This window comes from Palaemon carinicauda, chromosome 2, assembly GCF_036898095.1.
Source record: "Palaemon carinicauda isolate YSFRI2023 chromosome 2, ASM3689809v2, whole genome shotgun sequence".
In the NCBI taxonomy this organism is placed as follows: Eukaryota; Metazoa; Arthropoda; class Malacostraca; order Decapoda; family Palaemonidae; genus Palaemon; species Palaemon carinicauda.
Genome location: NC_090726.1, coordinates 58,221,290 through 58,238,996, shown reverse-complemented (window position 1 = coordinate 58,238,996; position 17,707 = coordinate 58,221,290). Strand labels below are relative to the sequence as shown.

Sequence of the window (17,707 nt, the reverse complement as noted above, 5' to 3'; positions counted from 1 at the left end):
GTGGGCCATATTCCTGGCACTCATCACACAGATGGCATTTAGCAATATTTACATTCAGGAAATACCTGGCAATGGTTAGCCTACAAGTCGTCTCCAAGTGCATTTATAGCTGACTACGAAACAAATGACATCATTGACGGAAAATTTGTCCAGCAAAGCTTTTCCTAAGCCCAGCCGTGAAAGACTGAGTCGAAGTCTCTTAACTGATTTTTACGAATAAACAGATTGCTCAAGACATCAGATGGACCATACACTACAAACAGACAATGGAATTATATACATAAACAACAACAAATGCAGCCGTTTCTAGTTTACTGCAGGACATATCTGGGTTTTGGCAAGTTTTCATCACCAAACTCGCCGTTATGGATTGGTGATGGAGGAGACTTCAGTCTGATCGCTCACAGCAAACCAACCTAGTATGGATGGCCTTGACTAATACAGCTTTGCAGAACATGGCGATACATGAACCCTTTTACCTCATGAAGGTATCCCTATCCAGAAAGGGGATATTGGATAATGACACCTCCCAAATTTTTTTTAAATAATACTCAGTTCATTTATCTCTTTAATAATTGAGAGAAAATCGAATTCTATCAACATACTAGAGAGCCAATCACATCAAAATATAGTCATGATCGAGTGAAATAAAAACTAATATTATTATTAGAAGAGAGATTGTTCCAGAAATAATCTGGAGAAAGTCTTCCACGCGAATTTTGAAAGTAAACAATTTAGAAAGTTTCAATGGACGAGTTATTTTACAATTAGTAAAATTACGATGCAAGTAAACGTAAAACAGAAATATAGCGTTCAAAATCGATATATATATATATATATATATATATATACATATATATATTTATATATATGCACAAATATATATATATATATATATATATACACAAATAAATATATATATATATATATATATATAATATATATATATATATATATATCAAAATGTAGCCACCGAAGTTATTTTCTAACCGTGTATTAATCATAAAATCAGATTAATCTGATCTATACTCTATTTCTTCACAGTCAATATTAAAAAACCTTACTACGTATGATAAAAGTGTTAGAATATGCCCTAGTGATTATAAGCATGACCTTAAATAAGATATAAAAGTAATTCGTAATACTGATTTCTACATTAGTTGATTAAAAGCGGTTTTTTTTACTAATATGAAAACAAATGCAGACGCCACAAATGGGTAGTGATTATATCAAAATGGTATCAGTCCGTTAAGGTCATATGAACAGGACCTTATGGTCAACTGACGATTGACCTTTCATCCAAGGTGGTCTTGACCGATATAAGTTGCGAAGATATTAGAAATCAAAATTCAGAAAGGAAAAAATTAAAAGTTCAATGGTTAACTCTCTCTCTAGCTTATATATACAGTATATATATATATATATATATATATATATATATATATATATATATATATATAACTATAGAATAATTTTATTAATCATTTCAAAATTCTATTTACTCAAATTACTTCTCTCCCAACTGGACATCCTTTGACACCACACAGAGTAATCGTATCCAGTTAAATGTCACCGGCTGACACAGTTATCTGATACCCGGTGGAGTAATGTCCCCCTTAAATAGTTGAATAAGGACACGACATCCACCTGCAGGAGATATCAGAAAAAGAAAATCAATTCTTCCCTTACGAACTTTTAGAAAACAGCCAGTGACTAAACAATGTGGGGAGAGGAAATTCTTTCGAATGCTCGGAGTGGTACTGGCTTAAAAAGAAAATGCTCTTATTTGTAGCATTGTCGCTTTTGGCTGGGCTTCCAAGCCCTTAATGTATTGTAGCAGACTCTCTGAATTAGCGTTAACGTACCGTATGTGTATAAGAGGGGGACACACTGGCAAACTCTCTATTCACAAGGGAGAAGGCTAGCAAGATCAGTCATGAAATTTTAAGCAACTTTGTGAAAAAAAAATAATTCTTGTACTTCAAAATTATCTTGACATTTCAATTTCAATGAATATAAAAAAAGATCGAGAAACTAAACGTGTTAATTTCTTTCCAAATATTTTTGTATTCCAAATTTTCACGGCCATAGTCTTCATATTCAAGTGTAATTTTATCGATCGACCAATGTAGCCTTGATGAAGCCTGGTGAAGAAGTTATTCGAACACGTGGTGGAAAAAGTGGTTCGATATACGTGTCGGCACCAAATATTGTATTGAAAGCGTGAATGCAGTTTTCATCTTATCATGAAACCCAAAATATACACAAAATAAATGTCTATGCATGTATGTATAACGGATCTACTGAAATACAATAGCAAGAGTGTATTAAACATTCCAGTAGTATCAATATCAAGTTAAAGAACCCCCCCACCAGACACGAGTTATATTTCTTATCTTGAAATACCTTTTCTATAGACTATTAGCAGCCGTTATGGTGTAAACATCACTAGAGAAAGGAAAACATGTTGTTGCTGTTGAAATCAATGATATTCCCTGTTTATACGCAAGAAATCCAGCTTATACACAGTAAGCATTTCCCATGACACTACCAAAATAATCTGTAAATATGGTTTTCTTTCTGAAAATAGTAGCCTAATTCTTTTGATATTAAGGCTTATAAACAAACATAAAGCAATTCATAAGAAAAAGCTCCTTTGGTATAAAAGAATGTTTTTTTTTCTTATTTGCCATGAAATAATTTCAACGACAATTAATAACAGGTAAACCTTATCGAGAAAATTGGAAAAAAAAAAGTAAAATTGTGATCGTGATGATAAACTCCGTGGGATAACATGATGCTTAAAACCCCTTCACAAACGAGAGAGAGAGAGAGAAAGAGAGAGAGAGAGAGAGAGAGAGAGAGAGAGAGAGAGAGAGAGAGAGAGGGGGGGGGGGCATTGTACCTCGAAACGTTTCTAACAAGTGAGGCATGCAGGAAATGTTTTAAGAACGAACTCTTCCTTAATTTATATTTTGGGAACAACTTCAGAGCCAAGTTATGAACACTTGCGGATGTGTGCACTTACACTCAAACACACACACCAGATATATATATATATATATATATATATATATATATATATATATATATATATATATATATATATACACATACATACATAGATATATATATATACACATACAGAGAGAGAGAGAGAGAGAGAGAGAGAGAGAGAGAGAGAGAGAGTATGCAAGGGTAAAATTGAATTTACGCCCTCTAATAAGGTACTAATATAAGCTAGAATAAATAAACTACATAACAGACTATCTACATATAATGAAAAAAAAAAACCATTTTGTACATTACTAAAGGAAATACAATCTATTGTCTGCTACGGCGACAAAAGGCCTATGATTCTATTCTTCCAGCTGAACTGACGATATTGATTGGACAAAATGTTATTACGAGGATTTTATACCAATAAACAATATAGGTCATGATTTCGATGATTGATTAGCAGAACGACCTTCTGAGTGTCAATGTTTAGCATATGTAGCTTTCCTTGAAGAAATAAAAAATGGTCATATGTATAAGTGTATGTATATATGCACAAACGTACTCTAAATCTATTTTTTTCTTTATTCATAGCAGACAAATTAACATCAGCAATTGCTTCATAAAGTCATTGTCAATCAAGTGACATCGCTGACCGTTACAGTAATGAGAACCGATCGTTAATGCATGCTCAGGGTCAGCACGAGAGAGAGAGAGAGAGAGAGAGAGAGAGAGAGAGAGAGAGAGAGAGAGAGATTCATGGCAAGCTAGTTCTCTTCCTTCAATTAAAATACTATCATCGAAAAAATACTATTGAAAAATTTAACGTAAAATTTTCACTGATCATCTATACATCATTTCTCAATAGTAAAAACTTTCGCTCAATTTTCTTTTCAGGCGAAAAAAAATAACTTATTACCTTTCAATGAGAACCATGTTCGCAAATAATAATTGTAATAATATTCTTTCACAATAGAAGAAAAACATAACTTAAAAAAAGAAAATGCCTATCCTTCTACAAAATTCCTTCTCTATAGAACAGCTAGACTATGTATTTGCATACCCAAAAACTACTAATTCTTCTCCCTTTATAGTTAATATTATTATTACTTGTTAAGCTACAACCCTAGTTGGAAAAGCAGGATCCTATAAGGCCAAGGGCTCCAACGGGGAAAATAGCCAGTGAGGAAAGGAAATAACGAAAACCTACAAGAGGGGTTTAAGAACAATAATAACCTAGTAAATCTTTCATGTATAATGTATAAAAACTTCTAAATAACAAGAGGAAGAGAAACAAGATAGTATATTGTGCCCGAGTGTACCCTCAAGCAAGAGAACTCTAACCCAAGACAGTGGAAGATCATGGTACAGAGGCTATGACACTACCTAAGACTAAAGAACAATGGTTTGATTTTGGAGTGTCCTCCTAGAAGAGATGCTTACCATAGCTAAAGTTTCTTAGGCTCGGAAATAAGTAGTAAATAGTCTCTAAAGACAGTCATGTTAAGAAAAAAAAAAAAAAAAAAAAAAAAAAAAAACCTAAGAAGAGAAAACCTTTTCCCTCTGGTCCAAAGGGATTTGTTTATAACTCAGGAATGTCTCAAAAGCACATTTGCGGGATCTGCAACAGTATGCTGGCATGAAAAAAAGCCAAAGAAACGCATTCTTTCAATTACCACTACAGAGTTCGACCATATTTGGAATTTTTGTAGGCCGGACAGAATGAGCTAACACAGATAGTAAACTGCGTTTACTTGGACCGAAAAAAAGAACAAACAACGAAAGATATTTCCTTCATAGTTATATGACATATATATTTTAGCATTGTTACTGTTCTTAAGATATCTTATAATTTCTATTCATTACTTCTCATATATCGTAGATTTATTTCCTCATTTCAGTTCCTCATTGGTCAACTTTCCTTGTTGGAGGCCTAGGGGGCTTATAACATCCTGCTCTTCCAAATAGGTTTGTAGCCTAAGCTAGTTATAATAATAATTAGTATTTAATCACTTAAAAAAGATATAACGAAATGTATAATCTATATCTTCTCACTACTATCATTTGGGTCATAGAAATTACTGTCACATCAAAAAGAGAAAATAAGATTGTAAAAACAAATCAAAATAGCATTAATATAATAAAAAATAAAAAATCAAGTTAGCCAATCTAATTAAAAATAGCAAAATGATTATGACACAACATTTATAAAGGTATATTCATATTTCGAATAATAGCTAATGATGGTTTAACTTAACGGCCAAATCACAAAAAGATACATAACCAGGAAACAAACTATTCCAGCAAGTAATACACCCCAAATAAGAATTATTCAAATTATTAGCAATATATAATGTACTAACACCTGCTACAGCATCTGTGATAAGTTCCATAAATAATTTCTATTACTAAACTCTCTCTCTCTCTCTCTCTCTCTCTCTCTCTCTCCACAACCTGCCAGACCAGTATCCAGAAGTCCTTTCTACCATATTAAAACATAAGATAAAGAACTCCCATATCACATCAGCTGGAAAACCACGGACACGCCCAAAACTCCCTTACAGAGAATTGTGTAAAGTGGAAAAGATCCACTTACTTATTAGCAAAGATAAAAGACATTTCGTACTTGAAATGTATAAGGGATACGATTAAAATGACTAATATAATTTAGTACTAAGTATGACAAGAAAATTAAGAATGATTCATAGCGCGATAAATGTGTAAAGCGTAAACAATCTTCTTAAATTACAATTCTGTCCTCAATTTTGCTAACATTTATCTACTGTAAATTGTAATAAATAAAAATCTTAGTAAACATAGGGCCAACAACGACCAACATATGTATGTACCATAAACTAATAGCAAAATTTTTATTTTTTGAGAATCAAGAAATGTCGGTGTATTATTCGTACATCAAACAACTTTACGAAAAGATCACAGAATGCACGAGATTGAAGTTAAACTGTAATGTATGGAAGTGATAGGCCTACAATTAGGGACACTTGTGTAGAGGTACACTAATAACGGTAGGGAGAGGGGGGCATAGGAACCAAAGTACTTAGGCCTACACTATAGTACTCTGGTTGTCACAATGTGGGAGGAACACGAAGCTTGCCAAAGGTCTCTCTCTCTCTCTCTCTACACAAAAGAAAACTATACTGTCTGTCCATTTAAGAACACATGCAATTGTGAACCAGGGCAACAAAGTCCCCCACTCAAGCTCATGGATGAAATTTCTAGCTCTTTAAATGTCACTGACAAGACAAGTAGTTTGAGGTCAGCCCAACAAAAAGATAAGAGGAGACCAGAGTCATTGCAATGCAAACGTGAATACGAAAGCCGACACTTTTAGGGGAGAAAAGACCGGGCTGCAATATGACAGCTATTAACCTCATGGGAAAAGTTGGACCACTTCAAGAGGGGAGGGAGAAGGGAGAGGGAAAAGGGAGGGAGGAGGAGGAGGATGATAACTGGGTGCAAAATGAGGGTGTTGAAAGCACAAGAGTCACTGTAATTAATCAGTAAATATATCTTTCTTAGAATGTAAAAGAGAGCTCATGAAATGGAGAGAGAGAGAGAGAGAGAGAGAGAGAGAGAGAGAGAGAGAGAGAGAGAGAGAGAGAGAGAGAGAGAGAGAGAGTCAAGGTCCACTAATTAAACAATACAAATTGATAAAATCAAGATAAAGGAAACAATACCCTTATACTAAGAATATATATATATATATATATATATATATATATATATATATATATATATATAGTATATATATATATATATATATATATATATATATATATATACTGTATATATATATATATATATATATATATATATATATATATATACTGTATATATATATATATATATATATATATACTGTATATATATACATACTGTATATATATATATATATATATATATATATATATATATATATATATATATATATATACTGTATATATATACATACTGTATATATATATATATATATATATATATATATATATATATATATATATATATATATATATATATGTATATAACAAGTCTTCTGATTCTCATGAAAGATAACTTCAAAGACAAAAACAGTTTTGAAAGGCATGAAAAAGCTCTATACTGATAACAAGATTAAATAAAATATATAAAAAACCAGGATTACGCCAACAATAGTAAAATAAAATCAAATCCCACAAGTTATTGCAGTGAATGGGTCAAGCCTTATCATCCTTCAAGTCAGTTAACAGCTGACAAAAATCTTACCTAGAATGAGAAACCACTTTCTTCAAAGTTCTACTAGTATATTTACACAACCCAACTTTCACTTCCTGATCTTGAAATCGGAACATTATCTTCCACTTCTGACCTTAAGGGAAATAAAGCCTTAAACTTTAGGCTACTCAATTATCAATTACAGGAGGGCTGTCATAATCTCTCATATAAAACTGGTAATTACAAAATTTGCTCGCAATGAACAGTTAAAACTACCAAGAAACCCGTACTTGAGAGAATCCATGTCAAAAGGACGAAACTTTAAATCAAATAAATTGCTTCAATTCTTACGCAACACATTACATTACAAATCACGAAATACGAAGAATGCCATCAGCCAATTATTTCACAATTCCAACAATTGTAATGCAAAGCATCTAACTCAAGAAGGCCAATGACACGAGATTGTTAAAAAAAAAAAAGCCAAAGAGTGCAATTAGCGAATTCAGCTTCAATCACCGTCAATAAAACAGTAACCTCAAAAGATCAGAGCAAGACAAACGGTCGACTTCTTTTTGCTACAACTAGTTTAATCAAGTTTAATCCAACGCAGGCAAGGAAATCAAGTCATATTTTCTCATGGAAGAGATTCAGCTAAATGACTAAGGACGAACAGCATTTTCAAATTTCAAATGCAATACAAATGAAATAAAAATTAAAGTACAAGGGGCGCATCCCAGGATATATCAGTTGACAGTACGAGATGATGTTATGTGTTTACAATGAATAGTACCAAGGTTAATTACACAAGATATTACTGTATGAACTTACTACCGTATTTCAACTTTATTAAGCTCGACTCATAGCAATAATAACTAGGCTACTCGAATATAATTACTTTTAAAAAACATACTTCTGGGAAAAAACAAAAGCTTGAGGGGAATGAACAATAAAAAGCAATATACTGGACAAGGTATTATTACAGAATAGATCCTAACATTTGCCGAACATATTCATAATGTTGAAGGATTTAAAGAAAGTTACTAAAATTTGCGAAAATTCATCACTTTCAAACCATATTATTGCTTAAAATAATTCAAAAGACTATTGTACCGAACTATAAAAATAATTCAAACCCTGAACTAAATCGTGGTGAAAAGCAAGGCTGGTAACACCACAATACATTGCGTAATCAAGACTTATCACAAAGTACAATGGGACCGAAGTACTATGAGGTAGAAGTCTTTATCATTCATATTACAATGACTAATGATAGGGAGCGAGCTTGCTTCAATTTTAACCTTCGGTCTGTAAAAACAAAAGATGACATATCTGCACGTATCCCATTTTTAGCGTACGGTGCTTAATGTAGTTTAAACATTTCATATAACCAGTTCAGTATAGTATTTGATTACTTTAACTTGAAGTAATAATAATAATAAAAAATGAGTAGCTATGCCAAAGTGCTCAACTTCTTCAATGTAAGATCCTCTCTGAACATAGGGCAAGAATGTAATGAAACATACTGTACTCGAATTCAAAAAGTACATATGATACATCATCGGAATGTGCATGAAGAACGAGTAAACATCTTCCACATATAAGACAGTTTACACAGCTGTCTAACACAGCACTCTTTTGTCCTCCATAAGATCAGATTCTTCTCTGTTGCAGTACAGTGCTGCTTTGTAATACCGTATACAACAGCACAGCAAGAAATGCAGAACCAGCACCAAAGCTATATTCATTCACATACAACAAACTACAATAAATACAGTAGATCCATCAGTCTAAAATTACTGACAAAGCAAAATTGTCATTATACAGTATATATATATATATATATATATATATATATATATATATATATATATATATATATATATACATACATACATACATACATATATATATATATATATATATATATATATATATATAGCAATTTGATGTAGACTAAAAGCTGAAATCCCGCATTAACTTGTTCCATCCACTCAATGTCTATCACCACTGAAACTATACCACTTCAGTTACCTAAGGGGGAAATCTTGAAACGCAAACGGCTCCCTACCTATATCTGGGATGAAATTACTATACTAATAACCAAACTCAAGTCTATACGAGCTATTTAAATATACTAGACTACACTGGGCCCTTTTTAAATGTTGTATCTGTAAACTCACCCCACCAGTGTGTATATTCATCAACTATATATATAAATAAATCTTTTGCATACCTTCGTGGGAGAGACAGGTCTGTGTATTCCAAGCGAAAGCGTCTTTCCTCCATCACTTTAATGTGTTTAATGCTTACAAATAATATAATTAAGTATCTTTTCCATTAAGCTATAAGACAAATTACCCCATTGTGTAACCCAAGCTTTAATTCAGGGGAAAATTGTGTGAAAATAAAATTAAATACAAAAACTAGTTCTCCGAAAGTCGTGGGAGAGACTGCTGTCTATTGTAAGCGAAAGTCCTTTCATCATATTTTCTAAAAATTACTCAACACCCATCCCAAACCCTATAATTCAGCTTTCAACAATGTTGATTAATTTGTAAATTCAAACTAAACTACCGCATCGTGCATCATAATTTCCATTTAGGGAAAACAAGTTGTAAGAAGAAAGTGAAAATAAAAAACAAGTTTTTTTTTTCTTTTTTTTTAACGTGGCCAGTTTCTCCAGCTACTTAGCTTGAACGAAAAACAAATAAAAGCACAAATTTTTTAAAACTTACTACAGCATTCCTTAACATTTGGGTGCAACAGCACCAAGTGACATTGTTACACGAAATCACACATTACTATATCAACATTAAGAATACATACAGTATAACTAATTTATCCTGATAATTTCAGTATAGATATTATTATTAGCTGCAACAGTACAAGAATATCATACCATATTCCTATTAGTTAGGTTATCACTCAAATATTGCCTTTTAAAAATTAAAGAAAATATATTTCAAAAAGATACAGATAAGCATATTACCAATACAATGCTAGCATTATATAATGCATAAGTGTATGTCTATGACATCTTACTTAAATATAGTGTACTGTACATATAATAAATACTGTACTGTAAACTAAAAGCATTTAGGGGAAAAAATTGTCTAAGTTTGAATGTTTACTAATTATTATTAATTCCACTGCACTCTCATCAGTTTCATCTATATAGCGGAGTATAGTGTCAAAAACACTTGCAAATAAAACAGAATACCAGAATATGTGGAAGAAATGTATTGGACTCCAGACATGAAGAATCCTCTCATAAAAATGCACTGGGGCGATTTATGCACGTAAATACCTCCATAAATAGAGCAACCCACCAACTTATCAAGCACTTCAGGACATAAAAAAATCTGAAATTACATTGAAAATCTACTTACTGTTCAACCTAACTGTAATGAGCAGCATACAGCTACAGTACAAACTTTAGCCTGACTAGCTCTTAACTGCATTTTAAAGTGCAAAAGGAATACTAATAAAAAAAACAAAATAGCTTTCTTTTCCCCATATTTTTCCAGTGAGCTATTAAAAAAAAAAAATAACACAAATCACAAAAAGCCAATGCAACCTGATTAATGTGCTAATAGTTTAGGAAAGATAGAAAAGTTATTTTCCCATTACAGTAAATCCAAATTAAGAAAAAGTAGACCAAGCACAAAATGCAGCAACTGCAATCATTCTAACAACTATATCCTGATATGTAGGAAAAAGATGAAAAACAAAAATGTACATTCACTCTTACAACTACGTCCTGTGTGGCAACAATTAGCCAGTAAAATAAAAAAAAATTAATCAATTCTTTAGTGGTATTTTGTTTGTTTTCTCCACTGCATACACTTTATCAAGTAATTTGATAAAAGTTCTTTTTATAATTTATCCTATTCACAGCTTAGACTTTTAATGAAAAGTAAAAATTAATATGTCAGATTGCAAAAACCCCAATACTGCACATCAAAATCAATTTGAAGGCCTGAGGAATAGATACAGTATATACTATACTCTACAGTATACTTGGATAACACATCTACAGTGAATGCCTTTCAAGATGTATATGGGAGATATAAAAACTACCCAAGCTGGAAGTGACCTTTTGACACAGCTGACAAATGTTAAGTTTGTTGTATAGGTTTGGGAAAGGAGCTTTTAATAGCAAATAAAATCTATTGTGAGGTGCAAGTGTACTTACAATGAGAGCTTTGATAGGTCTCATAACATTCAAGTACAGTATATATGCACAAATGAAAGAAACTCCTCAGAACTTAAGCAGAGCTAGGAAATGTGTAAAACTCACTATTATAGTGATAGTTTAAAACAAATTTTCCAAGAAACTTCTAAATGAGATTGCAGGCCTGCCTGATAATACAATGGTAGACTAGCCTATATGCCCCATCATCTAAGCACAATCTATAGAAAAGAGCACTGCATACTGTAATAGTAAACAGGCTAACTAGGTATAAAAATTATGTATTTAAGCCAGTAAAGAACAAAATTTAAAAAAACTCAAAACAGCAAATAATCGAGAAAGTATATGGTAAATAAATGTACCACATTCAAAATTGCATCTAGGATCTAAAGAAAAAGTTGACAGTGCGTTGTAAATGGAAGTAGAGACTTTACCAAAGAGATGCTTATCTAAAAGAATAAAAAATACAGAGCTATGTTATCCAACTTCACTGGCTATACCAAAATTATGCAAACCAAAACACAAAACCTTATAATACCAATTGTTTTCTTAAATACAACATTGCAATCAACATTCTTAACAACAGAGGTGAGGTAATCCAGAAAAGTCCAGCTATTGACAAATTTCAATACGATAGTTAATAACTGGAAACCAAGGCAGTTACTGTATAGTATTGTAAAACAAATTGTAAACTGCTGCTTTTGCAACTTTTCTTCTCTTAGGAGAAAATCAAAATTTGGAAAAGAAAAATACTCAAATAAATAATCCCCCAAATATTCATATAATTGAAAATTGAATGTATCAATGTACTGTACCTAAAAACCTTTTGTCAACTATGAATGAAGTTTCCAAAAGTGATACTGCATATCCTAGTATGTACTGTATATATAAATATTCTCATAGTACTTTACAGCACACAGTACTCAATACTTCCACTAAGTAGTCTATTATTTATAAATAAATAAAAAATAACATGAACAAGAAGAAAAAAAATGGTAAAGAACAGCAGTTTTGATACTATAACTGGTATGATGATTCACAGAACTTCTGTAGTCGTAAATCTTTGCAAATATGGTACACTCTTTGCAAATATGGTACACTCTTAGCATATGCGTTCATTACAGATACCTATACAGTACAGTTAAATACCAAATTAGCATATACTGTACTTCAGCCCTTGCAATAAAAAAAAAAAATTATGATATAAAAGTGTATTTGTCAATTAGCCTACTATGAAAAATTCATAACCTTTACAGGAAGTCCTTGGGCTACGACGATTCGTTATAACATACACCACCTATAAGGTAATTAGAAAAAAAGCCTTGTACAGTAACTCTATTTCGAGCTACGATGTTTGGTTCGTTGATACGACAAAATACTTGACAAGGCGGAGAACAACTAACGCAGCAGAGTAGCTTGTTTTGTGTTACTTTAGCATTCTTTGACATACAGTATATTAGGAATTTCAGTGCAGCTTTTTTTTTTTATGTGCATCACGTCAGGAAAGCGTAAGGGAGACTTCTGATGGCAATGTGCAGAAAAACCACAGGAATAAAGGTAAGGAATTGTTACGTATTACTTATTGTCTACTACTGTACTGTAGTACTGTACAACAGTAGGTAAAATACTGTATAGGGTAGAGGTATTTGTATGTATAGGGTACAGTAACTTATGAATGGCAAGGGGTAATTTTATCACTTTTAAGTATATTACACATATAGAGTATGTGAGCTATATGTGTATATATGAATTTACAGTATGATACATAAATAAATAAGACTTTCAACGCTGTGAGGAATGTATCCCAGTCGTAACCTGTACTGAATGTCACATTTTCATCTTTATGTTAATATGATGACTAAAATCATACCTCGGGCAACTACGTACCTCATGCCATTAAGTGTGCTAACCTACAACATGAATAATCTAATAAACAGTACAGTACCTTATGAACCAACCAGTCCAAGTTTAAACACTCAAGATAATTCATTTGATTGGCTTTGAAAGTCTAGTAGGGATTCAGTTAAAAAACATTACTAACAGGAATTACAAGTAACATTTCATCTAATCCAGACACCAAAGTAAATGCATGAGCCCAGCTAAAGCTGTACAGTATAAGAAATACTTTGAGAATAAGTCTCGGCTTGTTGCGCATAGAAACATGTAAAAATTGACACTTACATTCAAAACAGAGAAGTGGTATGCATGCCATCCCAAGGCATTTTATTCTAAAATTACAAATAAAAACTACAGTATTTTATATACCATTCACATGCCTACTTAAATTCATACAACCACCCTTCATTCGTAACAATGATGAAGGAACAACATTGAGAAACCATACCTTTAATAGGCTAGGTTACCACTCATCTCTTAGATGTTACTGTACAGTACTGAACTACTGTTGGGTCTCTTGAAAGTGTTTCCAAGCAAAGTTCTCTCTACGATGTAAATCCCTACTATTGCACTGTAATGGATACCTCATCTTCACACTTCCAAACAATAAGGGGAAATACTTAAGCAGAGGTAAGTACATGGCATCTTGGGGGGGGGGGGGGGGGTGAAGCATAGGCCCCTAGCTAAGGAAACAATGTTAGAAATTAGTTTATGTGGGAAGCCTGAGATTAAGTTATAAAAAAGTTACATAAAATAAAAGATTCGGCAAGATAAGCGTCAAGATGATATAAATACATGTACCATCTTATAAGCAGGCAATGTTAAAGTTAATAGTGTATCTACTCTTCCTAAAACAGTTCAAAATAATGCATCACTAATTACTACTGCAAGCCAAACTGTAGCTTTAAATGGAATAACAGAATACTGGAGGCCTAGTGGCTCAATCAGGAAATCAGCCCCATGTGGAAAAAAAAAAAAAGGATTCCAGTATAAATCATGAGGGAAACTACTTGCAATGGAAATAAATAAATTCATCAAAACCATATAAAAACTATCAGGCTATACTAAGTACATATAGTATCACCACTCAAAGATACTAAAATATACATAAGGTAATAAAACAACGTTTTAAGTCAGTTTAGGTTGGAAAAGGGGGCGGGACTTCACATCTGTTAATAAGTACGGAAATGGCATCTTAGGTTGGGTTAGGAAGTTATGGGAGGCTTTTTACAAGTGTTGGTGTAAGGATCACTTTTACCATATTGAAACTCCCACCTCACTATTCCTCTAACATATGTCTGCCATAATAGTTTAAAAACCATTTAACATTAAATTTTGGATGGTGGACTGAAGATTAATATCCTACAAAAGACGTAAAACAAATCAATCAATTACAGTTTAGCCTATTGTATATGGTTTATTTCCATACCGTCTAACCTAACTTTAACAAGATCCAGCAAAACTTACTTTCTGTTGACATCATATCTTAGAGGCTGGTCCCAGAATGACCCAATGTATACTCTTGCAACTTCCGGAGTGTTAAGTACCTTTCCAAGCGACCACATAAGTGCACCATAAACTCTCATAAGTTGTTGATGGTCAATCATATCTGCTTTGTTAAGGACAATGCGAATCTTATCATCGTGACCTTTGAGAGCCTCGATCGACCTACGGAACTCGTCGCTAATGTCCAACTTGTGTGCATCGAAGAGAAGGATGATTCGATCGACACGTTCAGCAAACCATTCTAAGACCCCTGTGAATTGATATCCTCTGTCGACACGTTGTTTTTCTCCTGATAGGATACCGGGCGTGTCGATGATAGAGAGTCCCCTCAACACAGAAGAATTGACCTGAGAACACTGGAATCTATTAAGAAAAGCGTTGCCGAACTTTGACAGGGGTCTAAAGGGTTTCTTAGGGTCCACCACTAAGGCATTTCCAGGAATGGTGCCATCGGTATCCCCATACATGACAGCTATAAAACCATCTGTGGTGGGTTCTGGGCCGATACGGATGCCTGGGAAGTCTCTCTCGAGTAAATACCGAATAAAAGTGGTCTTACCCGTTGAATACTGCCCCACCAGCAATATCATAGGTTTGGCATCAAAGTCTGGATCATCTAGGGCAGGCGAGTGAAAATCGTGGAACTGATAACTCGTCTCTAAAGGATACACTTTGGCTTTGTACACCTTCCGTAGGCCATCTAAGACATTCTCGTACACATCTAAGGACTTTTTCTTGGCCTCGTCCTTATTCATCCACGAAAACATGGTGGCGGTTGATTAACGCACCGGACACCGCAGCCACGTCTGACACCAAGTCAACAGTAAAAGATAACTGAGAGTAGGAGGGTCTTCCGGAAGTTGACGTGAGAGATGTTGTTCCGAATTGATGAAGTTGACTGTTGGCCGTCAGCCACTATTATTACAAAACACCATCCAAGATTCAACTTTTGTTTATATATTACAGAATGTAATAAAAAAAAGTTTCTTACACTCTTCACATAATATTAATTAACTCATCATATTATAATATACAATCGTCCTTCAATTATGATGAGTACTTCCAGATATTTTCTAGTCTACTAGCAGATAAGAAAAAGTAACACATCTGACTGTCAACATTCCTCGTGAACAAGTGAGGTGTTTACGATAGCTACCCCTGCGCCATCTATTGGCTTTATACTGAACTACTTGCCAGCCGCGAAACTTGACCTACATTCTTGGGTATTTGACGTGTGACCCTCGCTGCCGTTGATATGCAGAAATGCATGCATATGTATGATGTACATTATTGATTTTATCAACATAATATCCATTATTATCTTGTACATATACGCATAAATTATTAATATTCAACATAAAAAGATAGTTCCATAAAAAAAGTTTTAACAGGCTTTTACTGTGACCTTATGGGATATTCCCTTTTGTTTACCTTATTTCTAACATTATGATTCAACTGCAGAACAATAGTTGAAAATGGGTATCTGAACGGGAATTAAATATCCTCACATTCACAGTAGACCAAACAGAGGTGAAGATATAATTGTGACTCTCTATTAAATTTCACACACACACACACACACACACACACACACATATATATATAATATATATATATATATATATATATATATATATATATATATATATATATATATATATATATATATATGTGTGTGTGTGTGTATGTGTGTGCACAAAGAAAATTTCCTAATAAAATGTAACACCACAGAAGACATATTTCGGGTAGAGACTAGAAGTTGTAAGGCTACGATTAAACTCCAACAATAGGAAACATTCACCTTCTTTGAGATAATGTCCATAAAGATAGGGCCCATCTTATCTTGTTTTGTGATTCCTGTAACTGTTTAGCGTTATTCGTCTTTGAATATCTGATCTTTATAACGACTCAAACTTCCACAAACTGCTTGCAGTTGGTTTTAATTTGTGCTGGGAGAATTCTAATGCTTGTACCTTACTGAACCTTGTTTTTTTTTTCAATAAGAAATTAAACCTGAGATGAGTTCCAGATTATTAATTAAAATATCTTATCATAATGTCTGAAAGAGAGAGAGAGAGAGAGAGAGAGAGAGAGAGAGAGAGAGAGAGAGAGAGAGAGAGAGAGAGAGAGAGAGAGAGAGAGAGAGAGAGAGCCTAAAGAAATCTGTCAGAAATCTTGGAGTAATCATGGATGATAGACTGACAATGAATGAACATATAAATAATATGGTAAGAAATTGTAACTATCATATTAGAAACATAGCATTTATTAGTAAATACTTAGATGAAAAATCTTTGGCCATACTCATTAATCACCACATATTTTCAAGAATTGATTACTGCAACTCACTGTTCTGTGGCTTACCAAATTATCAGCTGAAGAAAATTCAGAGAGTACAAAACAGAGCCGCTAGATTAATAAAAGGACTACACAATAGGGAAAGAGTTACCCCTGCACTAATTAAATTACACTGGCTGCCGGTAAAAGCGAGAATTGAATACAAGCTACTTTTACTAACGTTTAAGATACTGAATCGAAATTAACCAAAATATCTAAAAGAATGCCTGAATAAACTAGAACTAGAAACAAATGTTAACATAAGACACATGAGTGACAAACATAGGCTATCTGAACCAAGAACAAATAGTAAATTTGGTGAAAGGGCTTTTAGCTACTGTGTGCCGAGACATTATAATAAACTGCCAACTGAAATGAAGGACCTAAAGGGAGCAATTGAATTTAAGAAGAAACTAAAGACATTACTTTTCACAAGATCATATGATTTGGAAGATGCTACAATAAAAGAATTGTATAAGTTATAATGAAAATGTTTCGTTAGATGATTAATATGGACCCGCCCGAGAAGTAGTTCACTCGACTTCAGTGGAGGGTTGGATTTAA

At 33.1% G+C, this 17,707-nt stretch overlaps 1 protein-coding gene across 2 annotated transcripts in view; it reads right to left on the bottom strand.

Moving 5' to 3' along the window:
• Past1 (putative achaete scute target 1) overlaps positions 1 to 17,707 on the bottom strand; it is a 149,851-nt gene that overhangs the window by 82,952 nt on the left and 49,192 nt on the right. The window contains exon 1 of one of the 2 annotated variants that reach the window (XM_068356094.1): positions 14,768 to 15,926. The exons of the other annotated variant lie outside the window; for it this stretch is intronic. Within the exon in view, the coding sequence (XP_068212195.1) occupies positions 14,768 to 15,573 (806 nt within the window). The 5' untranslated portion in view covers positions 15,574 to 15,926. Of the gene's footprint in view, positions 1 to 14,767; positions 15,927 to 17,707 lie in introns of those variants that run through there. 2 annotated transcript variants of the gene reach the window in all.